Source organism: Ranitomeya imitator, chromosome 5 (assembly GCF_032444005.1).
Source record: "Ranitomeya imitator isolate aRanImi1 chromosome 5, aRanImi1.pri, whole genome shotgun sequence".
Classification (NCBI taxonomy): domain Eukaryota; kingdom Metazoa; phylum Chordata; class Amphibia; order Anura; family Dendrobatidae; genus Ranitomeya; species Ranitomeya imitator.
In genome coordinates, this window is record NC_091286.1 from 28,891,801 (window position 1) to 28,918,610 (window position 26,810).

The 26,810-nt window shown below is 45.1% G+C and overlaps 1 protein-coding gene across 1 annotated transcript in view; it reads right to left on the bottom strand.

The window, feature by feature from the left end:
• Positions 1–24,359, bottom strand: part of TGFB2 (transforming growth factor beta 2) — a 137,135-nt gene extending 112,776 nt beyond the window's left edge. Inside the window, exon 1 of the mRNA XM_069768485.1 lies at positions 23,354–24,359. Coding sequence (XP_069624586.1) covers positions 23,354–23,705 — 352 coding nt within the window. The 5' untranslated portion in view covers positions 23,706–24,359. The remainder of the gene's footprint in view (positions 1–23,353) is intronic.
• Between the last annotated feature and the right edge of the window lie 2,451 nt (positions 24,360–26,810).

Here is a 26,810-nt window from a genome sequence, read left to right on the forward strand (position 1 = left end):
ATGTGATGTTTCGCTCGGTATGCGGTTTACATCCAATGGAGCAGATCTGTAGGAGTTTCAACTGACACGGATCGGATATTGATTACCTAAACAAAAGTAGTGGACAGCTTTCTTTACGATGTATTGGCCATAAATGACTACTGGGGGAAAAAATAAAAAAATCGCATCGCGGCTGCAAAGTGTGAATGCAGGCTAGCACTTAGGAGTGTTTAGAAGATTTGAAATACATGTGATGAAAACATTCTGCACAAAAAGAAAAAGACAAAAAAAAATCTATGCAATGTATAGCAGGATGATAAAAACGACTAAATTCACGTTCTTTATATTTTAAAAATTAAAAAAAAAATTAAAGGGGTTGTCTAAAAAGTTAAAAAAAAAAATACAAAATATTTATGGTAGATTGGCATAAAAATATAAAAGATGCAACATTCACCTCCCTAGTTCTCCAACGGTCTCAACTTTCTCCTGCAGCAATGATATGTCTGGCACAGGTACATGTGACCACTGCAGTTGTAGCATATCACCGCTGCGGTCAGTGACTGGCTGCTGCCGTCACATGTCTCAATGGTCATACTAAGCGGTAACATCATTGCTACAGTAGAGACCGGCGGCCGGTAATGGACATTGGTCTAGTGAGTATTGCTTTTTTAATTGATTTTTTTACCATATAGAATTTTGTGGAAAAAAATAATACTCCTCAGACTACTTTATTTTTTAATACTTTTTTTAATATATAAAAATTTATGCTGTAAAAAAAATATATATTTTTAACAAATTTAAAAAAATTCTATTGATTGAAAACAACTCTCTCTAGCATCCGAGTGTAAACAGAGCTGAGAATTCTTTCAGAAGAAAGGTCTGTAAATTCCGCTAGAGGAACTTTCAAGAAAAGGGCATTCCAAGAAGTTGAAGGACTGAAGATGATTTAGTGGCGCTCGACCCTGCATTGTAAACACAACTATTAAGAATCCCCATTTTGCTGCATCCAAAGATGTTTCTATGAACTACGTGTTCTGTAAACTACAAGCAGATGCTCTACAGCCTGCCCTCCTTGCGATGATGCAAAACTTCCTGGGGCGAGAAACCACTGAGGTCTTCGTACAGCAGCCTAGAAACACACAACACAAACAAAGGTTCCAAACTATCAATTCTTTAAAAAAAATAATTCTAGGAATCTGTGAGGTTGGGTCCAGAAATGTCTGAATAACGGAAATGTAGTAGGGTGTGTGAACACTGCCCTTGGGTGACCCAACGCTTGCATCACTCCATCACCCAACCTTTGCATGATCAAGACCCTGTAGGTCCATATCAATGTTTGCCCAATGTACAGGGTTGTTTTTTTAAATTACTGAAAATTTTCATTTGATTCTGACAGGTTGTAGATGTTACTACTATAAGTACAATTTTTCTTGATTTTATGCAAACGTTAATTAAAAAATGCAATCTTCTTCTCTAATGATGAACATAGATCGGCACTGACATCAATTCAGAAAGCTGTCTATTTAGCCCCACCTGCCTCCATAAGTAGTAAACATCACCCAAAGAGAATGTGTTTAGTGTGCATGTATAAGACATATCCAACTTTCATGGTTCAAGAGTGGACTGCCATGTCTGGACCAGCCATGGGTCTCCTCAATAAGACTACTTTCACATTCACATATCCAAATTTCCTGGTTCAAGAGTGGACCACTATGTCTGGACTGGCCATGGGTCTCCTGTATAAGACCACTTTCCCATATCCACCTTTCATGGTCCAAGAGTGGACTGCCATGTCTGGACCTGTCATGAGTTTCCTATATAAGACCAATTTCACATATCTAAGTTTCATGGTTCAAGAGTACACCACCACGCCTGGACCGGCAATGGGTATCCTGTAAAAGACTACTTTCACATACCCAACGTTCATTGTTCAAGAGCAGACAACCATGACTGGACCAACCACGAGTCTCCTAAACCTGTATTCATCAGCCATATTAGGCTGCTGTAATCGGGTCAGGAGGCTCAAAGGTCAGTCCTGAAAATTGCGGTCAATACTTGAAGAGTGAAAACTCATTTAGGAACTTTGCAAAAAGATTTTTTTTATGGAGGATTGAATGACTTGTCAGCAGGTGGACCTGACATCTCCTGGTTCATGGGGCCGTTGTCCACTTTGGCTGTTAATGGCACAAAGTCGTATTGCTGTTTCAAACAACTTCTGAGTTATGCAAAACTGTATATGCCCCCAATAGCAGTCTGTAGAGATTATGAGATCGATGACATCACCCACTACCCACATGACCTATGTGTATAATCACTAACCTCAGTGATTGGCTGCAGTGTATGTGAGTGCAACAACTATTTATGGAGACCAAGAATTTATTGTGGTGGTCAGGTACTCGCTGTAGCATAGTAAACAAAGACTGGTGGAAAGCATGGGAGCGGTGGAGCTAGGACCATGGGGAATGGAGGACTATCAGTTACCTTCAGTTGAGTATTTGATATCAGAAACCATGAGAGATTTCTGGTGGTGACAAGTCTCAGGTGGGAGGCTACTGTGGTGCCTCTTACAGCAGTGGTGGCCTACAAAGCTCTAGGACTTCCTATACAAACTATGTGCAGAGTACTTATGACCTTCCGTTCATGATGCCAGAAGATCAGGATGAACACCGGGACTAGGTTTCCACCAATTGAAAATTTAAAGAAAAAAAAAACCAAAAACTTTAATGCTGTAAATAGAGCTTTACATCTATGGAATTTCTTGGGATCGCCCTACAATCCATGAGAAGGAACACATTTACTCACATCGAGAATCCTGTAAATGAGATACGAGGGAGTTAAGAAAATTATAGCCTAACCAAATCCCAAGCAGAGAGGGAGGAAAACAAAAATTACAGAAACAAAAGAATTATGTGAGGGAAACACTGGCTTTGGAAAGAATGACAGCTTTACTGCCGGAGTGGTGAGAATACAAAACTTAGAGTTTGACTTCCACAGGAAGCTTCGAAATTAAACTTACTGAAATATATCCAACACTTAAAAATTCAATTATCTCTCCCAGAACATTTTAATTTCGTCACTGGCAACAAACAACAGATGGTTTAATGCCGAGGACTAAATTCAATTCTACTTTTGTCCATTAGTATGGGGGTAAAAAGGAACACGAAGAGCTTCTTAATTGTTGCATCTGGCGGCCAGCTAGGCAGTCTTATGAATGAAACAACGGCCTAGTCTGGAGCCGGGACAGATGTGGTATTTCTCAGTGTGGTGTGGGGTTTTGATACAGCCAGATAGAGCCAAATAAACACGGCCGGGGTCAGGGAAACAGAAGGAAGTTTTATGCTGAGCAGAATAATACTTCAGTATTAGCTAATTGACTTAATGTTAAGTAAACAGAAACACCGTGTCTCCTTGTTTTTTGGCTGAAACTTTCTTTTTATTTTTTATTATTTTTTTTTTTGGGGGGGGGGCGGGAAATAAACAAAAACATTTATTTTTAGAACATCATAAACGAGCAAAAAGAAAAAAGGACTAAGACAAGCAAAAAGAAAACTATACCATATACAGCAGTGTTTCCCAACTCCGGTCCTCAAGAGCCACCAACAGGTCATGTTTTCAGGATTTCCTTAGTATTGCACAGGTGATGGAATTATTGCCTGTGCAGGTGATGCAATTATCACCTGTGCAATACTAAGGAAATACTGAAAACATGACCTGTTGGTGGCTCTTGAGGACCGGAGTTGGGGGAACACTGATATACAGTATGATAATGTTGGCCAGAAGTACTTGGATTAGATCTAGCAGTTTGTAAAGGGGTCGTCCATTTCTCAAAATGTAGCATTTTGTTTAAAGAAATGGATTTGCTTAAAATAATAAAAGAAGTCCTACTCATCCCCTCTAGACACCATCACTCCAGCACAAGCTACGCAGTGGTCTTCAGCTGGACAATTAGTCCTGACTTTCCATTCTTCGGACATCTGACCATAAAGGCTTGCGATTGGCTGCAGGATTCAGGTGACTGGAAGGGGTGTCTAAAGATCTGCCTTGAATGAGAATACCAAATTCGGACCTGAATAGCTTTAATATCTGCAAGCTCCGATCGTTGATGATCACAATGGTGCCCGGCTCGTTCCAAGACTAGGACCTTCTCTATAATCTTTAAATAGTTTTTCGGACAATTTTCAGGTTTTACACATGCTACCAAATTAGAAATACGCACATATGGATCTACACATGTATTTTATTTTTTTTTAATACTAAAGATAGGACCATCCCGTTGGGTCACCTTGTCGCGGTGGGATGACTTGCACGCTTTTTTGACCAAAATAGTTTTACCTAAGTCCCCTATGTTATTTACATGTACTATTACTATTTATTTACTACAGGGTATATGCTAATTTGGGTTGTTTTTTTTTTTTTTTTGGGGGGGGGGGGGGGGAGACTTTGCGAAATGGCCACAATGTAAACATGCTCTTACATATTGCCCATATACCAACTTATACTCTGGCTCATTTCTTTGGTTTTGGATCTCCATTTTTGTCACAGAGTCACCCCACCTTCGTGTCCCGGTACAGACCCTACTGACTCCTCCTTTTTATCCTTCTGTATCATCGCTCGGCTTATCCTGCCTTCTGGTAAAATCCTGGAAAAGGTGCATTTTAGAGCAATCATTCCAATAAATTGAAGCCCACAATGACTCAGGCCTGTCCAGTGACGTTCTAGCCGACATGTCTACAAGTTCCTGTCTTCTAAAGATCCAGACGCCAGTGTGAGCAACCAAAACTAATGCCCCATCTATGGTGTCAACAAGTCCAACAAAAATGAAGTCTTTCACATCGTATCCAAGCTTTATAAGGTCTATTTGAGATAGACATCATTTAGTCAGAGTCCCCCCCGGATTCATTTCCTGGCACAGACCCTGTTAACTCCTCCCTCTGTATCGGTGCTTGACTTACCTGCCTGGCAGTGAAACCCCAGGAAAATCGTAAGAAATTAAGCTTTGAACAGCCATTTTTGGGCATCTACTATGACCAGGCCTATCCTGTAATGTCCAGTGTGATAATACAACTCAACAGATGAACAATGGGCCCATTATACGATCCAGGTATAACGATGAGAGGGCTAAATATAAAAATCAACACTTGGCACAAAATGCACAGAGTAGCGCGGTAGTACAGTAGTACGCACACAACAGCGCGAGTAAGTCCCCTAGGCACTACATAATACTTCACACAGAAGGAACCTATTATCTAATGACTCACGATATAACATGTCAGATACAATGATACCACTATGTACCATAGCAGCCTAAGAATCTGACCGTACGCTGCTCAAATATCAGGCGAGGAGCAAAATGGTATACTGGCTCACAACGCCTAATTAGAAAAACAACTTGCAACTGGTTGGGCAGATGTGCGACACAAGAACAGACCAGGTGCAAATGAAGATTTGCTAAATGTGTAGGAATATGAGAATCCCGCACAGGGTCCATATGCGGAAAATTACACCCAGTATAGAACTAAACATGGACGCGATCCTGGATCATACAGCAATGCTGGATTAAAGGGGTTATCAAAGTCTAGAAACAGCGCCACTCTTGTACACAGGGTGGAAATGGTACTGCAGTTCAGTCCCATAATGAATTTTGGATAAGTTTTTTTTACGCTGCGTATTTTCGAAAAAATGCTAGGAACCTATTTTACTTAGGCTACGTTCACATTTGCCTAAATAAAAACGCACCAAAACGCACGCAAAAACGCTGCGTTTTGCGACGCATGCGTCGTTTTTTGCCGAAATTTCGACGCAAAAAAATGCAACTTGTTGTTCTTTGCCCGACACTTGCGGCAAAAACAACGCATGCATCGCACAACGCGGCACAACGCATGTCCATGCGTCCCCCATGTTAAATATAGGGGCGCATGACGCATGCGTCGCCGCTGCGTTTCCCGACGCTGCGTCGGGAAATGCTAATGTGAACGTAGCCTTAATTAGATAGCAAAAACACCAAAAGCTCATTGTGGGAACACAACCTTAAAGATTTTTCTAATACATCCACAGTGTACTGTAGATGAGTGAATCTTGCAAAATGTGTGTAGCTTGGTTCAAAAAAAATTCTGATCCGAATCGTTTGGCCAAAATTTTCTATGTTCTGAGGTCTCTTCAAACGAAAAGGTTCAGAATGGGTTAATTTGAAAAAAAAAAGTAAAAAATACAATAAAACTCGCCAGACTTCGGATTTCTCCTGACTTCTGATACCATCACTGCCGCCACAGCTTTCCTGGTCCTCTGTGCAGGTCTTTGGTTCTTCTGGTGCCGAGACCCATGAGCTGATCAGCTGGATCCATGTCAAATGATGCGAGTCGCACTCCACGTGATCGGGAATACCAGAAAAGGGCTGGCAGCAATGTAAGGCTGGTTTCACATTTGCGTTTTTTGCCACTGCGCTTTAGCGCAAAAAAATGTGTTTTTTTCCCTATACTTAACATTAAAAACGCATGAGTTTTTTTGCATGCGTTTTGCCGCCGCATGCGTCTTTTGTATGCATGCGTTGCAAAAATGCAACATGTAGTAATTTTTAGCGGCGTTTTTTTGCCACCAAAAAAACGCATGCATTTTTTTGCGGCAAAAAAACGCATTGCTGTCTATGTAAACGCATGCGTTTTTAAGCACATGCGTTTTGTTGCATTAAAAACGCATGCGTTTTTATAAAAAAAAAAACAAGAAAACACACTGATAAGCCACCCCACACCATAAAATTGATAAAGGGATCCTACCCCTAACCCTTGGGATCCTAAGGGTTAGGGTTGGGGTAGGGTTACGATCCCTTAGGGTTAGGGGTAGGGTTAAGATCCCTTAGGGTTAGGTTCAGGGTTAGGGTTCGGATCCCTTAGGGTTAGGGGTAGGGTTAGGATCCCTTAGGGTTAGGGTAAGGGTTAGGGATAGGTTCAGGGTTAGGATTAGGGTTAGGATCCCTTAGGGTTAGGATTCCTTAGGGTTAGGGTTAAGATCCCTTAGGGTTAGGGTTAGGGTAAGGGTTAGGGATAGGATCCCTTAGGGTTAGGGGTAGGGTTAGGATCTCTAGGGTTACTAGGGATCCAAACCCTAACCCTAGCTATTTCTGTTTATAGTGGGTTTTCTTGTTGATTTTGATGATTTGCAGCTGTCACACACTTATCATGTGTTTAAAAAAACGCAAACGCATGAAAAAACGGATGTAAACGCGTCAAAACGCCGCGTTTTTAATAAAACATGCAAAAACGCATGCGTCTAAAAAACGCGGCGTTTTACCGCGTTTACATGCGTTTTTTTCACCACATGCATTTGCGTTTAAAACGCTGCGTTTTTAAACGCAAATGTGAAACCAGCCTAAGAAAACGGGTGAGGAGCTAGAAAAGCCGAGTAAAAGATTTTTTAGTTTCCAAAGAATCCAGCAAAATTGTAGCTGAATGGCCAAAATATTACTGGATTCGTTAGGAACGAATTATGTACATTTCAGATTCACTAGAATCTGAAATTTGTGCAAAATTTGTAACAAATTTGCTTTCTTATGAATAGATTTGCTTGTCTCTAATGATAAACTTTTGATGGCTCAGATAAAACCTACTGAGACCAAGACCCCCACAAACGCAAGAATTTGGGGGTCTCAAGTTCACCAATCTTCCTCACTGCAAGACCACTGTTTAGTGTCAAGGGCGAAGTTCAATTCATTTTGTTTTTGCTTTCGAAAAGTTTGAAAAACTGTGCCAGTTCTATCTGCTGTTCACGGAGCAGTGGACAAACCCAAGCAGGTGCCAGGGCCCACTGGTTTGTGTGGATAATGGCTACCTGTCCAAATAAACTCTACACTTGTCCGATCCAGGGTAGGGTAGACATGAGTGTACCATAGACTTTGGCCGGCGGTGCTGTACATTTTAAGTCATTTTCAGTTAACGCCCTTCCCCATACATGAGAACACTAGGCCGGGAGGGCATGTCTTCTGGATGGGGAAAGTGGAGATCGGTAAAGTCAAGATGATCCCATACACATTACATCAGGGGTGTCAAACTGCATTCCTCGAGGGCTGCAAACAGGTCATGTTTTCAGGATTTCCTTGTACTGCACAGGTGATAATTTAATCACCAACTCATTATTTGTGTAGGTGATTAAATTATCACCTGTGCAGTACAAGGAAATCCTGAAAACATGACCTGTTTGCAGCCCTCGAGGAATGCAGTTTGACACCCCTGCATTACATAGTATACCGAACCAACGCAAAGCGTCTTTTCTTAGGATACATCAACAATATTAGATTTATGGATGTTCAACACCCATCCTTCCACCAATGAGGAAGTAAACAACTCCATACACCATGTAGTGGCTGTAGTGGAGAACTGCAGCTCAGCTCCCATATGTTTCAATAGGAGTTGAGCTGAAGTGTCTAAGAAAGGCCACTATATTGCTTGCAGAGCTGTTGTGTCATGACTCTGTATACTGTGTATATCCAGCCACCACGGGATGGGACAATAGCTAGTCATGGGGTGGGATTTCCACCGATCTGATATTGATGACCTATTTGAAGGCCAGGTCATCAATTGAAGAGTCTTGACAACCACTTTAATCTAAATATACATGACCACCTTTCATCTCATTGCTAAACAGGCCATCTAAGGAGCTTCCAACATGAGGCATCAGAACACCAGGCAAGAAATTATAGATTTGCATGACCAAGTAAAAAAAAGACAAAAAGTTAAGGGAAACCATGAAGACCAAGTGACATTTCGTCTATGGTTGTAATACTGTGTACATCTACCAGCCACTTCCGGGCCAGCCAACAGCTATTCATAGGGTTATCGGGTGTCGGATTTTCACCAATCTGAAGTTGATGACCTATTCCAAGGTCAGGTCATCAATAAAAGAGTCCTGGACAACTTCATTAATCGAACTTGTATGACAACCCTTCTTCTCACTGTTAGGCCGGGGACACACACAACGTATAAAAAAACGGTCCGTTTTTGACGGACGAGAATCGCACAAATGTTACCAAAACAGTGATCCGTGTGCAGTGCGAGGATGCGATTTTCTCGCATCAAATGATCCGTGTGACATCCGTGTGACATCCGTATGGTGAGATTTTCTCACACACTTGCAAAATGAGCAAATAATGGCTGAGCCTTTCCTGTCACCTGCCCAATGCCTGAGAATTTCTCGCAAGTCACACTGATGGTCCGTGTGCTGTGCGATTTTTTCTCACCCCCATAGACTTTCATTGGCGATTCTCGGCCGAGAAACGCTGACAATCGCAGCATGCTGCGATTTCACTCGGATCCTGAATACGGCCGAGAAAATATCGGATGATGGGAGCTGCCCCATAGATTAACATTGGGACGAGTGCTATGCGATTTTTTATCGCATTGCACTCGTCCGTATTACGGTCTAGTGTGACCCCGGCCTTATACAGACCATCTAAGGAGCTTTCAACATGAAGCATGAGAAAACTAGGCAAAAAAAAGATCCTCATGACCCAGAACAAAAGACAAAAATGTTGTGGGAAACCAGAAGACTAAGTGACATTTAATCAATAGATGTAATTACAACCGAACCAGACCTATATCTACAAAATGCTTTGGGACATGGAGCTCCAGCCTGGATCCCCCAGGTCAGACTTTGCCCTTTTTGGCCTCACTGTATGACGTAATTGATTACGGGCCCCAAAGTCCAAGTTTCTAACATATAATGTTCCCTTTCTTTAAGGACTTGGACCATTCTCCTCCATTCACATGACTTTTTCAAGACTCGGCCTAAGCTAACCTAGACCTCTATTTTTCTATATATATTTTTCCCTCCAGGAGCCACAAACAGAACTTTTACTTAATTGCTGTGACCTATGTGCTAATTTTTTGATTTCCCGTAGCCAAGCCCTTCACTCGGCTTTGGATGGCAGCCATTAAATGTCTATCATTCTTTAGTCTGTAATCAATCATCAAACCTAATTCCTAATCCCCTGCCATTGAAAGTTATAATACTTTTTTTGCATAGGGTATAATTATAGGCTGCATATTTTGGCGATATGTGCAGTAACTTGTATTTAACCCTGATTGTTCTTCCAAGAGTCGAATTTAGAGGTCTTTCAGACGTATTGTTGGGCTCTGTGCAAAATTGTAGCAGATGTGAGATCACTGGCAGTTTTGCAGGAGGTTTTCCTTTAAGACGTTGATGTGCCACTCCAGCCGTACCCACAAGATAAAGGCAGAGCTCAATACTGTTAGGCCAAAACTACTCAAGGTCTCATCCTGTCTTCTCGACACCTGTTCTTCCTATGATCTATTCCCTAGAATCATGACATGTCCGACCTTGGAAATGATGCATCTTTCTCTGTCCCCCTGCTGAGCCAGCATTAGAAAGGTTGTATGGGATTAGTAATTTTCTTCCAGAAACTACTGTCTATAGGTTATGTCTGATATCACAGCTCAGCTTTATATAAGTGAATCGGCGTGGGGTGCAATACCACTTACAGCCTGTGGTGCTATTTCTAATCCTGGACAGCCCGTTTAGGCTGGTTTCACATTTGCGTTTTTTGCCGCTGCGTTTTAGCGCAAAAAAAGCATGCTTTTTTTTTCTATACTTAACATTAAAAACGCATGCTTTTTTTGCATGCGTTTTGCCGCCGCATGCGTCTTTTCTATGCATGCGTTGTGTTGCAGAAATGCAACATGTAGTAATTTCTAGCTGCGTTTTTTTGCCGCAAAAAAACGCATGCTTTTTTTGCGGCAAAAAAATGTATTGCTGTCTATGTAAACGCATGCGTTTTTAAGCACATGCGTTTGGTTGCGTTAAAAACGCATGCGTTTTTATAGAAAAAAAACAGAAAACACACTGATATGCTACCCCCCACCATAAAGGTGATAAAGGGATCCTAACCCTAAAGGGATCCTAACCCTACCCCTAACCCTAGGGATCCTAAGCCTAAAGGGATCCTAACCCTAAAGGGATCCTAACCCTAAACCTAAAGGGATCCTAACCCTAACCCTTAGGGTTAGGATCCCTTTAGGCTTAGGGTTAGGGGTAGGGTTAGGATCCCTTTAGGGTTAGGGTTAGGATCCCTTTAGGGTTAGGGTTAGGATCCATAGGGATCCAACCCCTAACCCTAACTCTAGCTATTTCTGTTTATAGTGGGTTTTTTACTTGATTTTGATGATTGGCAGCTGTCACACACTTCTCAGCATGCGTTTTAAAAACGCAAACGCAGGCAAAAATGCATGTAAACGCGTCAAAACGTCACGTTTTTTTCACATGCAAAAACGCATGCGTCAAAAAAACGCAGCGTTTGCACGCGTTTACATGCGTTTTTTTCACCACATGCGTTTGCGTTTAAAACGCTGCGTTCTTAAATGCAAATTTGAAACCAGCCTTAGAGAGGACTTTTCACTTGATCAAAACAAATTACGTGAAATATTTTGTAAAAATCCCTGCACTCCCGATTCTGATGCCCTTTTCCATTTTGTGCTGCGTCAATCCCATTGCTGAGATATTTATTGCTTTTGTAGCACAGTATGTGAAATCTCAGCTTTGCAGTCCAACTGGGTGTTTCTTCAGAGTCTTCTCTGGGGGCGTGTACTTTTACCTCTCCCTCCCAGATATTGTTCATCACAGCTCGGCAGCATCTGAAACTGCTGGGCTGATGATTTACAGTATTATTCAGTACAAATATGTTGGATAAGTAGTGATATTTATAGGAGCCGTAAATAGTGGGGCCCTGATTGACTCCCAAGTAGAAAAAAGGGCCCAAAGGATGCAGCTAAAAATGGACTTTAATACCCAGCAGAGTGGTGATTTAAGAATAATGACTATGACCCCTAAGAGTTGGTGCGGGTGAAGTAGCCATCAAACAATGTCACTGACAGCTATCTATGGTGTATGGTTACCTTAATGGATTACCATTTTTTGAATTGGCCTTTTGACCCGATTATTGACCTTGATAGTCATTTAGGATCATAGAATAGAAGGTCTGAATTGAGGGGTTCTTCCCAAGAGCTGAGGGCCTCTTCGCAGTAAAAGTGGCATATGGGTGGAGCGGTCAACAGTCCCAATGCCGATATACACTACAGTCTCCAGCAATAGCTCAGGGCATAGTCCCAATACCACTCTCCATGGCAGCTCTCCGGTCAATATTCGTGACACCCCCACCGCTTTCGTCTCCCGTTCAGATACAGTCGACGTTAAGCTCCAGCACATAACTCGAGGACGTCTTGGATAATTATTTCGAGCTCTCAGCCAAGAGAGTCCTTTTGATAATCTTCCAAAAATTACAGAAATGCAAAACAAAGCAAAACGCGTTTCACACAGCCGAACAATAAAAGATCTTCCATGTTATAGGACATGACAGACAACCTGCAAGTTCCTGCAGACATATTTATACAATGTAACCCTGCCCGTAAAATGTAAATGAGCAATACAAGATAAACTTCCAGATTACATGAAATCTCATTAGACGAAGCTTCCTCCTTACATAAATTACTCGTGTGCACTATTAGGAGCCAACGTAGGAACGCTGCGCTAATACGTAGAGGTAGTTGGCGGGGTTCCCCAACGATAAAGTGATGCTCCACTGTAACCATCTCGTATCTACTTGCTAACCAGCTGTCTCACCCACCATTAATATGTGCTCCCCAAGGCGACGATCAGTTCATTACCCCGGATCCTACATCCGGCACCTCCGACAAACCGCTAGTTTTCCCAGAAGAAGTCGAGGATAGGCAGGTATTTCTCATGCAGGTGAAATATAGTGCAACATGGTGGACATTCAGATAAAATCAAACATGGAAAAGTGGAAAAAACATTCAAGCCAAATGGCACACAAGCCCCGTCACATGCCCAAAGTCTCTGTCTTACTATAACCTAATGGTCCACAACCTTTTGCAAAACTACAGTTCCCAGCATGCCCTCATAACCCTATTCTAGAAGTTGTAGCCTTGCCATGAAAATATCATTCAACAACTTTACACTAATTCTAAAAGTTCTCTTGTGCTGCGCTTGTTCTCTGGAATGCACTACCCCAGTTCTAAGCGTGCTTTAAAAACATTTGATTTGACCGACATAATACCTCACTAAGCTATGTATTCCCTGCTCTCCTTTCCTAACTTTCCCTCAGAATCTGGTCCCTTCTATCATTTGTTCTCAAACCCTCCATGCACTCAGTAGCACTTTGCATCTGGACATATTCAGATACTGACACTGTTACTGATACTGTTTAATTCTTGAATAATGTATTACTGTGTAATCTCTGATATATCCTGCACATGTCCTATCTAATTTGTAATGTGCTGCGGAATACAGTATGTTGGTACTATATTATTATTATTATGAAAAATTCCTAGAAAAACCATTTGTTGCTAGTGAGATACAGAAAAAAAAAAGACTCCGAGACATCCAAAAAACGGCAATATAAGAGGAAAGGAATAGATTACATAACTGATCTAGAGTTACATCCAGAGCTGCGCTCACTATTCTGCTGGTGCAGTCACTGTGTACATACATTACATTACTGATCCTGAGTTACATCCTGTATTATACTCCAGAGCTGCACTCACTATTCTGCTGCTGCAGTCACTGTGTACATACACTACTGATCCTTAGTTGCATCCTGTATTATCCTCCAGAGCTGCACTCACTATTCTGCTGGTGCAGTCACAGTGTACATACATTACATTACTTTTCCTGAGTTACATCCTGTATTATACCCCAGAGCTGTGGTCACTATTCTGCTGGTGCAGTCACTGTGTACATACATTACATTACTTTTCCTGAGTTACATCCTGTATTATACCCCAGAGCTGCACTCACTATTCTGCTGGTGCAGTCACTGTGTACATACATTACTGATCCGGAGTTACATCCTGTATTATACCCCAGAGCTGCACTCACTATTCTGCTGGTGCAGTCACTGTGTACATACATTACATTACTGAGTTACATCCTGTATTATAGTCCAGAGCAGCACTCACTATTCTACTGCTGCAGTCACTGTGTACATGCATTACATTACTGATCCTGAGTTACATCCTGTATTATACCCCAGAGCTGCACTCACTATTCTGCTGGTGCAGTCACTGTGTACATACATTACTGATCCGGAGTTACATCCTGAATTATACCCCAGAGCTGCACTCACTATTCTGCTGGTGCAGTCACTGTGTACATACATTACTGATCCTGAGTTACATCCTGTATTATACTCCAGAGCTGCACTCACTATCCTGCTGCTGCAGTCACTGTGTACATACATTACATTACTGATCCGGAGTTACATCCTGTATTATACCCCAGAGCTGCACTCACTATTCTGCTGGTGCAGTCACTGTGTACATACATTACATTACTGATCCTTAGTTACATCCTGTATTATCCTCCAGAGCTGCACTCACTATTCTGCTGGTGCAGTCACAGTGTACATACATTACATTACTTTTCCTGAGTTACATCCTGTATTATACCCCAGAGCTGCACTCACTATTCTGCTGGTGCAGTCACTGAGTACATACATTACATTACTGATCCTGAGTTACCTCCTGTATTATACCCCAGAGCTGCACTCACTATTCTGCTGGTGCAGTCACTGTGTACATACATTACATTACTGATACTGAGTTACATCCTGTATTATACCCCAGAGCTGCACTCACTATTCTGCTGGTGCAGTCACTGTGTACATACATTACATTACTGATCCTGAGTTACATCCTGTATTATACTCCAGAGCTGCACTCACTATTCTGCTGGTGCAGTCACTGTGTACATACATTACATTACTGATCTTGAGTTACCTCCTGTATTATACCCCAGAGCTGCACTCACTATTCTGCTGGTGCAGTCACTGTGTACATACATTACATTACTGATCCTGAGTTACATCCTGTATTATACCCCAGAGCTGCACTCACTATTCTGCTGGTGCAGTCACTGTGTACATACATTACATTACTGATCCTGAGTTACATCCTGTATTATACTCCAGAGCTGCACTCACTATTCTGCTGGTGTAGTCACTGTGTACATACATTACTGATCCTGAGTTACATCCTGTATTATACCCCAGAGCTGCACTCACTATTCTGCTGGTGCAGTCACTGTGTACATACATTACATTACTGATCCTGAGTTACATCCTGTATTATACCCCAGAGCTGCACTCACTATTCTGCTGGTGCAGTCACTGTGTACATACATTACTGATCCTGAGTTACATCCTGTATTATACCCCAGAGCTGCACTCACTATTCTGCTGGTGCAGTCACTGTGTACATACATTACATTACTGATCCTGAGTTACATCCTGTATTATACTCCAGAGCTGCACTCACTATTCTGCTGGTGTAGTCACTGTGTACATACATTACATTACTGATCCTGAGTTACATCCTGTATTATACCCCAGAGCTGCACTCACTATTCTACTGGTGCAGTCACTGTGTACATACATTACATTACTTTTCCTGAGTTACATCCTGTATTATACCCCAGAGCTGCACTCACTATTCTGCTGGTGCAGTCACTGTGTACATACATTACTGATCCGGAGTTACATTCTGTATTATACCCCAGAGCTGCACTCACTATTCTGCTGGTGCAGTCACTGTGTACATACATTACATTACCGAGTTACATCCTGTATTATAGTCCAGAGCAGCACTCACTATTCTACTGCTGCAGTCACTGTGTACATGCATTACATTACTGATCCTGAGTTACATCCTGTATTATACCCCAGAGCTGCACTCACTATTCTGCTGGTGCAGTCACTGTGTACATACATTACTGATCCGGAGTTACATCCTGAATTATACCCCAGAGCTGCACTCACTATTCTGCTGGTGCAGTCACTGTGTACATACATTACTGATCCTGAGTTACATCCTGTATTATACTCCAGAGCTGCACTCACTATCCTGCTGCTGCAGTCACTGTGTACATACATTACATTACTGATCCGGAGTTACATCCTGTATTATACCCCAGAGCTGCACTCACTATTCTGCTGGTGCAGTCACTGTGTACATACATTACATTACTGATCCTTAGTTACATCCTGTATTATACCCCAGAGCTGCGCTCACTATTCTGCTGGTACAGTCACAGTGTACATACATTACATTACTGAATTACATCCTGTATTATACTCCAGAGCAGCACTCATTATTCTGCTGGTACAGTCACAGTGTACATACATTACATTACTGAATTACATCCTGTATTATACCCCAGAGCTGCACTCACTATTCTGCTGGTGCAGTCACTGAGTACATACATTACATTACTGATCCTGAGTTACATCCTATATTATACCCCAGAGTTGCACTCACTATTCTTCTGGTGCAGTCACTGTGTACATACATTACTGATCTTGAGTTACATCCTGTATTATACCCCAGAGCTGCACTCACTATTCTGCTGGTGCAGTCACTGTGTACATACATTACTGATCCTGAGTTACATCCTGTATTATACCCCAGAGCTGCACTCACTATTCTGCTGGTGCAGTCACTGTGTACATACATTACATTACTGATCCTGAGTTACGTCCTGTACTATACCCCAGAGCTGCACTCACTATTCTGCTGGTGCAGTCACTGTGTACATACATTACTGATCCTGAGTTACATCCTGTATTATACCCCAGAGCTGCACTCACTATTCTGCTGGTGCAGTCACTGAGTACATACATTACATTACTGATCCTGAGTTACCTCCTGTATTATACCCCAGAGCTGCACTCACTATTCTGCTGGTGCAGTCACTGTGTACATACATTACATTACTGATACTGAGTTACATCCTGTATTATACCCCAGAGCTGCACTCACTATTCTGCTGGTGCAGTCACTGTGTACATACATTACATTACTGATCCTGAGTTACATCCTGTATTATACTCCAGAGCTGCACTCACTATTCTGCTGGTGCAGTCACTGTGTACATACATTACATTACTGATCTTGAGTTACCTCCTGTATTATACCCCAGAGCTGCACTCACTATTCTGCTGGTGCAGTCACTGTGTACATACATTACATTACTGATACTGAGTTACATCCTGTATTATACCCCAGAGCTGCACTCACTATTCTGCTGGTGCAGTCACTGTGTACATACATTACATTACTGATCCTGAGTTACATCCTGTATTATACTCCAGAGCTGCACTCACTATTCTGCTGGTGTAGTCACTGTGTACATACATTACTGATCCTGAGTTACATCCTGTATTATACCCCAGAGCTGCACTCACTATTCTGCTGGTGCAGTCACTGTGTACATACATTACATTACTGATCCTGAGTTACATCCTGTATTATACCCCAGAGCTGCACTCACTATTCTGCTGGTGCAGTCACTGTGTACATACATTACATTACTGATCCTGAGTTACATCCTGTATTATACCCCAGAGCTGCACTCACTATTCTGCTGGTGCAGTCACTGTGTACATACATTACATTACTGATCCTGAGTTACATCCTGTATTATACTCCAGAGCTGCACTCACTATTCTGCTGGTGTAGTCACTGTGTACATACATTACATTACTGATCCTGAGTTACATCCTGTATTATACCCCAGAGCTGCACTCACTATTCTGCTGGTGCAGTCACTGTGTACATACATTACATTACTGATCCTGAGTCACATCCTGTATTATGCTCCAGAGCTGCACTCACTATTCTGCTGGTGCAGTCACTGTGTACATACATTACATTACTGATCCTGAGTTACATCCTGTATTATACTCCAGAGCTGCACTCACTATTCTGCTGGTGCAGTCACTGTGTACATACATTACATTACTGATCCTGGGTTACATCCTGTATTATATTCCAGAGCTGCACTCACTATTCTGCTGGTGCAGTCACTGTGTACATACATTACATTACTGATCCTGAGTTACATCCTGTATTATACTCCAGAGCTGCACTCACTATTCTGCTGGTGCAGTCACTGTGTACATACATTACATTACTGATCCTGAGTTACATCCTGTATTATACTCCAGAGCTGCACTCACTATTCTGCTGGTGCAGTCACTGTGTACATACATTACATTACTGATCCTGAGTTACATCCTGTATTATACCCCAGAGCTGCACTCACTATTCTGCTGGTGCAGTCACTGTGTACATACATTACTGATCCTGAGTTACATCCTGTATTATACCCCAGAGCTGCACTCACTATTCTGCTGGTGCAGTCACTGTGTACATACATTACATTACTGATCCTGAGTTACCTCCTGTATTATACCCCAGAGCTGCACTCACTATTCTGCTGGTGCAGTCACTGTGTACATACATTACATTACTGATCCTGAGTTACATCCTGTATTATACCCCAGAGCTGCACTCACTTTTCTGCTGGTGCGGTCACTGTGTACATACATTACATTACTGATCCTGAGTTACATCCTGTATTATACTCCAGAGCTGCACTCACTATTCTGCTGGTGCGGTCACTGTGTACATACATTACATTACTGATCCTGAGTTACATCCTGTATTATACTCCAGAGCTGCACTCACTATTCTGCTGGTGCAGTCACTGTGTACATACATTACATTACTAATCCTGAGTTACATCCTGTATTATAATCTAGAGCTGCACTCACTATTCTGCTGGCGAAATTAGTTAATATATATATATATATATATATATATATATATATATATATATATATATATATATATATATTACATCTATATGCTGTAAAATGATGGTCATATGACCTAACAAATGAGCTCTGATTGGCTGCCTGACATTCCATATAACTTCTTATGAATCGCCGCACTCTTGTACACTCGTGTATTCGTCCTGCTGCCTCCCAATCAGCAGCGTTGCCTTCGCTCTGGATATTCTGCCCCTTATGACGGTGAAAATCATCATTAAATCTGGAGTTCCCCTTTAACTCTTCAGGGCAGAGTTGGGATCCTCCATAATGAAGACGGACACAGAATTATCCCGATCTCCCAGAAATACTTTTCTTTCCTAATGTAGAGCTCTAGAGATTGGCGGCCGGCCACATCACTCCATATGAACTCTATTTAAAGGGCCCACGTCGCCAAAAATAACATTTAATTCAGAATAAGCCGTGGGATATACGCAGTGTCCATCATAGCCGCTCGGTGCTGCTATAAATACTTTCTAAAAATGGGAGACGATCCGCCGGACGTATACATAGCTCGCCGCAGCTATTACTGGGGCATAGTTGTAATAGTTGGGAGCTCCGCTGCGCAGCGCAGATCGAGCCTTTCCCATGCTACCAGCTTAGTCCTATGACCTTCTGTGCGACTTATAAGACTTTTATCATATACAATCTTCTTGGTTCTGACCGGAGACTGGACCTTTAGGTCACCCGGGACTGACTAGCACTATAAATAGTCCTTGTATAATACTCTCTCATCATATTATAGCCATCAAAGCCTGTTTGCCATCATATCGGGGTTTAAATTGAGCGCCGATTTCACGTAAAACTCATTTAATCATTTTATTAAATGAACCTTTAAGATATAATTATAGAGGACGGGGAGTCAATCAGATCAGCAAAAAAGCAACCGATCTGAAAACGTCTGTCTCCCTCTATTGGTCACAGATGGAAATGCACACAGATTTAACATAAAATCACCCTAAAACAATTTTTTTTTGTATAGATTTACTTTCCATTGACACAAAGGTTGGTAGAAAAAAAAAAAGGTAACAATTCCTAAATTCAGAACATTCAATAAGGCGTCGTGCGTGTCATTAAAGGGAACGCAGCCCTAGAGTCAGAATGAAAGCTCTATGCAGGCAGAGGCCCCAATGTCCCGATCACTTATTTTGCCATTATGAGTTATGATGAAGAAAAGACGACATGCGCTGGAAACATTCACTCAGCTCCAGCAGGTAACAGGCATTTTTCGCCTGGGGAAAGACAAGGGTGGAGTATGTTTATCATATCCCTTATGTAATGAGCCATGTTAAAAATATCATTAAGTGAATGAGATTTCTTGGACCGGCCTGGTAGGAGCGAATATGTGCAATTTCATGACATCTCCACAGTAATTTTTGGAACTTTTTTCTACTATTAAATGTCATTAGTAGTCAAATAAATGTAATAAAACAATGTGCGAAAACACACTTCAAAAACAGGCTCTTAAAAAAAAAGTTTCCAAAAGTTTTTTGAAAGTTTCTAAAAGTTTTGGAAAAGTTTCCAAAAGTTTTTTGAAAGTTTCTAAAAGTTTTTGAAAAGTTTCCTAAAGTTTTTTGAAAGTTTCTGAAAGTTTTTGAAAAGTTTCTGAAAGTTTTTGAAAAGTTTCCAAAAGTTTTTTGAAAGTTTCCGAAAGTTTTTGAAAAGTTTCCAAAAGTTTTTTGAAAGTTTCCAAAAGCTTTTGAAACATTTCCAAAAGTTTTTGCAAGGTGCGAAAAGTAGTAAAAAGTCCTAAAGCGCGACATATAATAGAAATCACATTTGTAGTCAAATAGGTAAATATACAATATATATATATATATATATATATATATATATATATACACATATATATATATATATATATATATATATATATATATATATATATATATATATATATATATATATATATATATATATATATATATATGAGAAAAAAAGGAAAACAGCACACATGTGTGCTGTTTTCCTTTTTTTCTCATATGTTTGGAACCATTTGGACTTTGGTTTGGAAAGCTTTGCACCACAAGTTTGGTAATATGATGCTGTTCTAATTTTTTTCTTTATATATATATATATATATATATATATATTTTTTTTTTTTTTTTTTTTTGGGGGGGAGGGGGGTTACAGTGATTGACAGTTTTGCTGAGCAAGATATTTTACAGCAGCTGAGCTCAACCACAAGAAGTAGACATTTACAATTGGTGCCAGTGCGGCGCCATAAAGGACCTTTGAAAACTGTAATGGCAAAGATTTAAAGGGACACTACAGCTTCCTTTATGAAAAAAAAAAAAAAAAAGCGTTGATGTCATTCACATATAAAAATGTAGGCACTGTAAGAAAGTCACCGGGGTGGGGGAAGGGTGATCGCAGGTAGCCATAGATTAAATCTATCCGCACTGCAGTGATAGTAAAGATAATGGACATTCGCAGGACACCGTATAATGACTTTCGTTAAGAGCGGCCTCCAAACTGGAGAAGTCCATCGTTTCCTGGAACTACAACATCTGGCATGCTGGAAACTGTAGTGCGACTGGTCAAAAAAATAAAAATGATATGGATTTATCATATAGGACCTCAGACTGACCCCAACTCCATCGCTGGTTCCTATGACTTAACCCTATACTGCGAGGTCATCGAGATGCATCTACCTGTATGAAGTGACTAAGCCCTAAACCTAGAAAAGAGGCCGTGCCTGAGGATTCCAACTCCGGGACCCTCTTCATAGAGTTTCCCTTTAACCTGAGGATACTGCAGGGTCCGGCCGAGGCAGTGAGGGGTTAATCCCGCCACCACCAGGAGAGCTAACAGCGCATTGCAAAATTTCTCTTGGCGGAAAGTCAATTTCCAGAATGCAGTTCACATTCTGTATTTGCTCCATTTTATTTTTTTTTTTTGCTCCTTTCGCACCCCCCCACCACCCGTGTAATTCACCACCAATACCCCTTGACTTGTTATACCGGGGGGCTATGTCAGTGCACCCCATCATCTCTAACACCCAATAATGGGGCTGGTACCAAATGAAGCTTTACATTATCAGCAGCTACAGAAAAGGGGGCGCAAAGACATTTGCAATGGGTACGTTACACGTTCACCCCAAAAAAATATATACCATGGGGTTCAATACGGGGGCTTCTAAATAATGAAGGATGAGGAGGAATAATCAGTCACCCACACAGATTAATTAGTAGCCCAAATATTAGTAAAGAATATGGTGAGGTCAATGCCCCATCTCAGGTACTGTGACATTCCAGCTGTTGTGGAACTACAACTCCCAGCATGCTGGAAGTTGTAGTTCAGCAACAACTGGTTAGACATCCGCCGCTACTTAAGCTGTCACTTTGCAGTTGTTGCAGAACTACAACCCCCAGCAGGTTCATACACAGATGGGCAATGCTGGGACATCTAGAAGGGGAAAGTGACGGAGTCGCCCAGCGCTCAGGTCCAGGGGCTGGGTGGGTGGGGGGCACTCAGGTCCAGGGGCTGGGTAGGTGGGGGGCACTCAGGTCCAGGGGCTGGGTGGGTGGGGGGCACTCAGGTCCAGGGGCTGGGTAGGTGGGGGGCACTCAGGTCCAGGGGCTGGGTAGGTGGGGGGCACTCAGGTCCAGGGGCTGGGTGGGTGGGGGGCACTCAGGTCCAGGGGCTTTGGGGCACTCAGGTCCAGGGGCTGGGTAGGTGGGGGGCACTCAGGTCCAGGGGCTGGGTGGGTGGGGGGCACTCAGGTCCAGGGGCTGGGTAGGTGGGGGGCACTCAGGTCCAGGGGCTGGGTAGGTGGGGGGCGCTCAGGTCCAGGGGCTGGGTGGGTGGGGGGCACTCAGGTCCAGGGGCTTTGGGGCGCTCAGGTCCAGGGGCTGGGTGGGTGGTGGGGTATCGCTCACGTCCAGGGGCTGGGTGGGTGGGGGGCACTCAGGTCCAGGGGCTGGGTGGGTGGGTGGTGGGCGCTCAGGTCCAGGGGCTGGGTAGGTGGGGGGCACTCAGGTCCAGGGGCTGGGTAGGTGGGGGGCGCTCAGGTCCAGGGGCTGGGCGGGTGGGGGGCGCTCAGGTCCAGGGGCTGGGCGGGTGGGGGGCGCTCAGGTCCAGGGGCTGGGTAGGTGGGGGGCACTCAGGTCCAGGGGCTGGGTGGGTGGGGGGCGCTCAGGTCCAGGGGCTGGGTAGGTGGGGGGCACTCAGGTCCAGGGGCTGGGCGGGTGGGGGGCGCTCAGGTCCAGGGGCTGGGCGGGTGGGGGGCGCTCAGGTCCAGGGGCTGGGTAGGTGGGGGGCACTCAGGTCCAGGGGCTGGGTGGGTGGGGGGCGCTCAGGTCCAGGGGCTGGGTGGGTGGGGGGCACTCAGGTCCAGGGGCTGGGTGGGTGGGTGGTGGGCGCTCAGGTCCAGGGGCTGGGTAGGTGGGGGGCACTCAGGTCCAGGGGCTGGGTAGGTGGGGGGCGCTCAGGTCCAGGGGCTGGGTGGGTGGGGGGCGCTCAGGTCCAGGGGCTGGGTAGGTGGGGGGCGCTCAGGTCCAGGGGCTGGGCGGGTGGGGGGCGCTCAGGTCCAGGGGCTGGGCGGGTGGGGGGCGCTCAGGTCCAGGGGCTGGGTAGGTGGGGGGCACTCAGGTCCAGGGGCTGGGTGGGTGGGGGGCGCTCAGGTCCAGGGGCTGGGTAGGTGGGGGGCACTCAGGTCCAGGGGCTGGGTGGGTGGGGGGCACTTACTTTCTGAGGTGAAAGGAGAGGAAAGAAAATCTATTTTGTAAACTTCCTTGGCGAAATACTCGTCGTCCGTGCGCTCCTTCTCGCAGACGATGGCCCTCTGGTTGGCTTTCTCCTGCAGCAGGTCCCTGGTGCTGTTGTAGATGGCGATGACATCCTGGGAGACCTCCTCGGCCTCGGGGTAATCCTCTGGGGGGCTGTTGAGTTTGAGTTTGCTGAGGATCTGCCCTCTGATGGCCTCGATCCTCTTGCGCATGAACTGCTCCATGTCCAGGGTGCTGCAGGTAGACAGGCTGAGGGCCAGCAGGGCCAGGTCCAGGGTGAGGAGCACTCTCAGGAGAGGAGAATAGTGCATCTTGGCTTTCCTGGGATGATCAGATCCACAAACAGGTCACTGAGTGATACAACGATATGTACAAATAATTAGAATAACAACAAAATGTGCAAAAACACAAAAATAAGTTTCCAAAAAGTTTCAATAAGTTTTTTAAAAGTTTCCAAAAAGTTTTGAAAAGTTTCTAAAAGTTGGTGATAAGTTTCCAAAAGTTTTTAAAACTTGCCAAAAGTCCCCAAAGTATAAAAAAGTCCTAAACAGCAACATGAAATATTAATAATAATAATAACAGATGTGATGGGTTGCTCGGTGAGTAGTCCATGGAGAGGGGCAGTCATGTAGGTGATGAGACGCTGCCGCCGCTGCGCTGGGTGCGGGCACAGATCACCTCCAGGTCCCGGCTAGGGCGCACATAGACTGGCGCAGGGGAGGCGAAGGGAGAGCCTGCTGCTGGGGGCTGAGTGAGAAGGCTGGAGATCTGACGTGTCGTGCAGGCTGCATCCAGGGGGCTGCATCCAGGGCTCCGGGGCTGCAGGCGGCAGCTCCCTCCAGTGTGCTCCGCGCTGTGCTGGGGAGGACGAGGCTCCTAGCTGGCGCCCGCTGCTGCCGCTGCTGCACACACCGCTAGGAGGCGCACGCTCTGCCCCATGTGTGACGCTCAGCCCGGACACTGCCAGCAGAGAACATCACACGCACATTTATAACGTCTCCTGCACCACGTGCTGCACTGCCACAGAGTGACGTGGGGTGGACGAAGGATTCCTCCACGGGAAGAGAGCCACAGAGTGTGTGCTGTGCATGGGACTGCAGGCTGCCCTGTGCCAACCAGTGCCAACCCACTGCCTTGTGCCAACCTACTGCCCTGTGCCAACCAGTGCCAACCCACTGCCCTGTGCCAACCTACTGCCCTGTGCCAACCAGTGCCAACCCACTGCCTTGTGCCAACCAGTGCCAACCCACTGCCCTGTGCCAACCTACTGCCCTGTGCCAACCTACTGCTCTGTGCCAACCAGTGCCAACCCACTGCCCTGTGCCAACCAGTGCCAACCTACTGCCCTGTGCCAACCTACTGCCCTGTGCCAACCAGTGCCAACCCACTGCCTTGTGCCAACCAGTGCCAACCCACTGTCCTGTGCCAACCTACTGCCCTGTGCCAACCTACTGTTCTGTGCCAACCAGTGCCAACCCACTGCCCTGTGCCAACCAGTGCCAACCTACTGCCCTGTGCCAACCTACTGCCCTGTGCCAACCCGTGCCAACCCACTGCCTTGTGCCAACCAGTGCCAACCCACTGCCCTGTGCCAACCAGTGCCAACCTACTGCTCTGTGCCAACCAGTGCCAACCTACTGCCCTGTGCCAACCAGTGCCAACCCACTGCCTTGTGCCAACTAGTGCCAACCCACTGCCCTGTGCCAACCAGTGCCAACCTACTGCCCTGTGCCAACCAGTGCCAACCTACTGCCCTGTGCCAACCTACTGCCCTGTGCCAACCAGTGCCAACCTACTGCCCTGTGCCAATCTACTGCCCTGTGCCAACCTACTGCCCTGTGTCAACCCGTGCCAACCTACTGCCCTGTGCCAATCTACTGTCCTGTGCCAACCTACTGCCCTGTGCCAATCTACTGTCCTGTGCCAACCTACTGCCCTGTGCCAATCTACTGCCCTGTGCCAACCTACTGCCCTGTGTCAACCCGTGCCAACCTACTGCCCTGTGCCAACCTACTGCCCTGTGTCAACCCGTGCCAACCTACTGCCCTGTGCCAACCTACTGCCCTGTGCCAATCTACTGCCCTGTGCCAACCTACTGCCCTGTGCCAACCCATGCCAACCTACTGCCCTGTGCCAATCTACTGTCCTGTGCCAACCTACTGCCCTGTGCCAATCTACTGTCCTGTGCCAACCAGTGCCAACCTACTGCCCTGTGCCAACCTACTGCCCTGTGCCAACCAGTGCCAATCTACTGACCTGTGCCAACCTACTGCCCTGTGCCAACCAGTGCCAATCTACTGTCCTGTGCCAACCTACTGCCTTGTGCCAACCAGTGCCAATCTACTGCCCTGTGCCAACCAGTGCCAACCTACTGCCCTGTGCCAACCAGTGCCAACCTACTGCCCTGTGCCAACCAGTGCCAACCCACTGCCCTGTGCCAACCTACTGCCCTGTGCCAACCACTGCCAACCTACTGTCCTGTGCCAACCAGTGCCAACCAACTGCCCTGTGCAAACCAGTGCCAATCTACTGCCCTGTGCCAACCAGTGCCAACCCACTGCCCTGTGCCAACCAGTGCCAACCTACTGCCCTGTGCCAACCAGTGCCAGCCTACTGCCCTGTGCCAACCAGTGCCAACCCACTGCCCTGTGCCAACCTACTGCCCTGTGCCAACCAGTGCCAATCTACTGCCCTGTGCCAACCAGTGCCAACCCACTGCCCTGTGCCAACCAGTGCCAACCTACTGCCCTGTGCCAACCTACTGCCCTGTGCCAACCAGTGCCAATCTACTGCCCTGTGCCAACCAGTGCCAACCAACTGCCCTGTGCCAACCTACTGCCCTGTGCCAACCTACTGCCCTGTGCCAACCAGTGCCAATTTACTGCCCTGTGCCAACCAGTGCCAACCCACTGCCCTGTGCCAACCAGTGCCAACCTACTGCCCTGTGCCAACCTACTGCCCTGTGCCAACTAGTGCCAATTTACTGCCCTGTGCCAACCAGTGCCAACCCACTGCCCTGTGCCAACCAGTGCCAACCTACTGCCCTGTGCCAATTTACTGCACTGTGCCAACCAGTGCCAATCTACTGTCCTGTGCCAACCTACTGCCCTGTGCCAACCAGTGCCAATCTACTGCCCTGTGCCAACCTACTGCCCTGTGCCAACCAGTGCCAACCTACTGCCCTGTGCCAACCTACTGCCCTGTGCCAATCTACTGTCCTGTGCCAACCAGTGCCAACCTACTACCCTGTGCCAACTTACTGCCCTGTGCCAACCAGTGCCAATCTACTGACCTGTGCCAACCTACTGTCCTGTGCCAACCAGTGCCAATCTGCTGCCCTGTGCCAGCCAGTGCCAATCTACTGCCCTGTGCCAACCTACTGCTCTGTGCCAACCAGTGCCAACCTACTGCCCTGT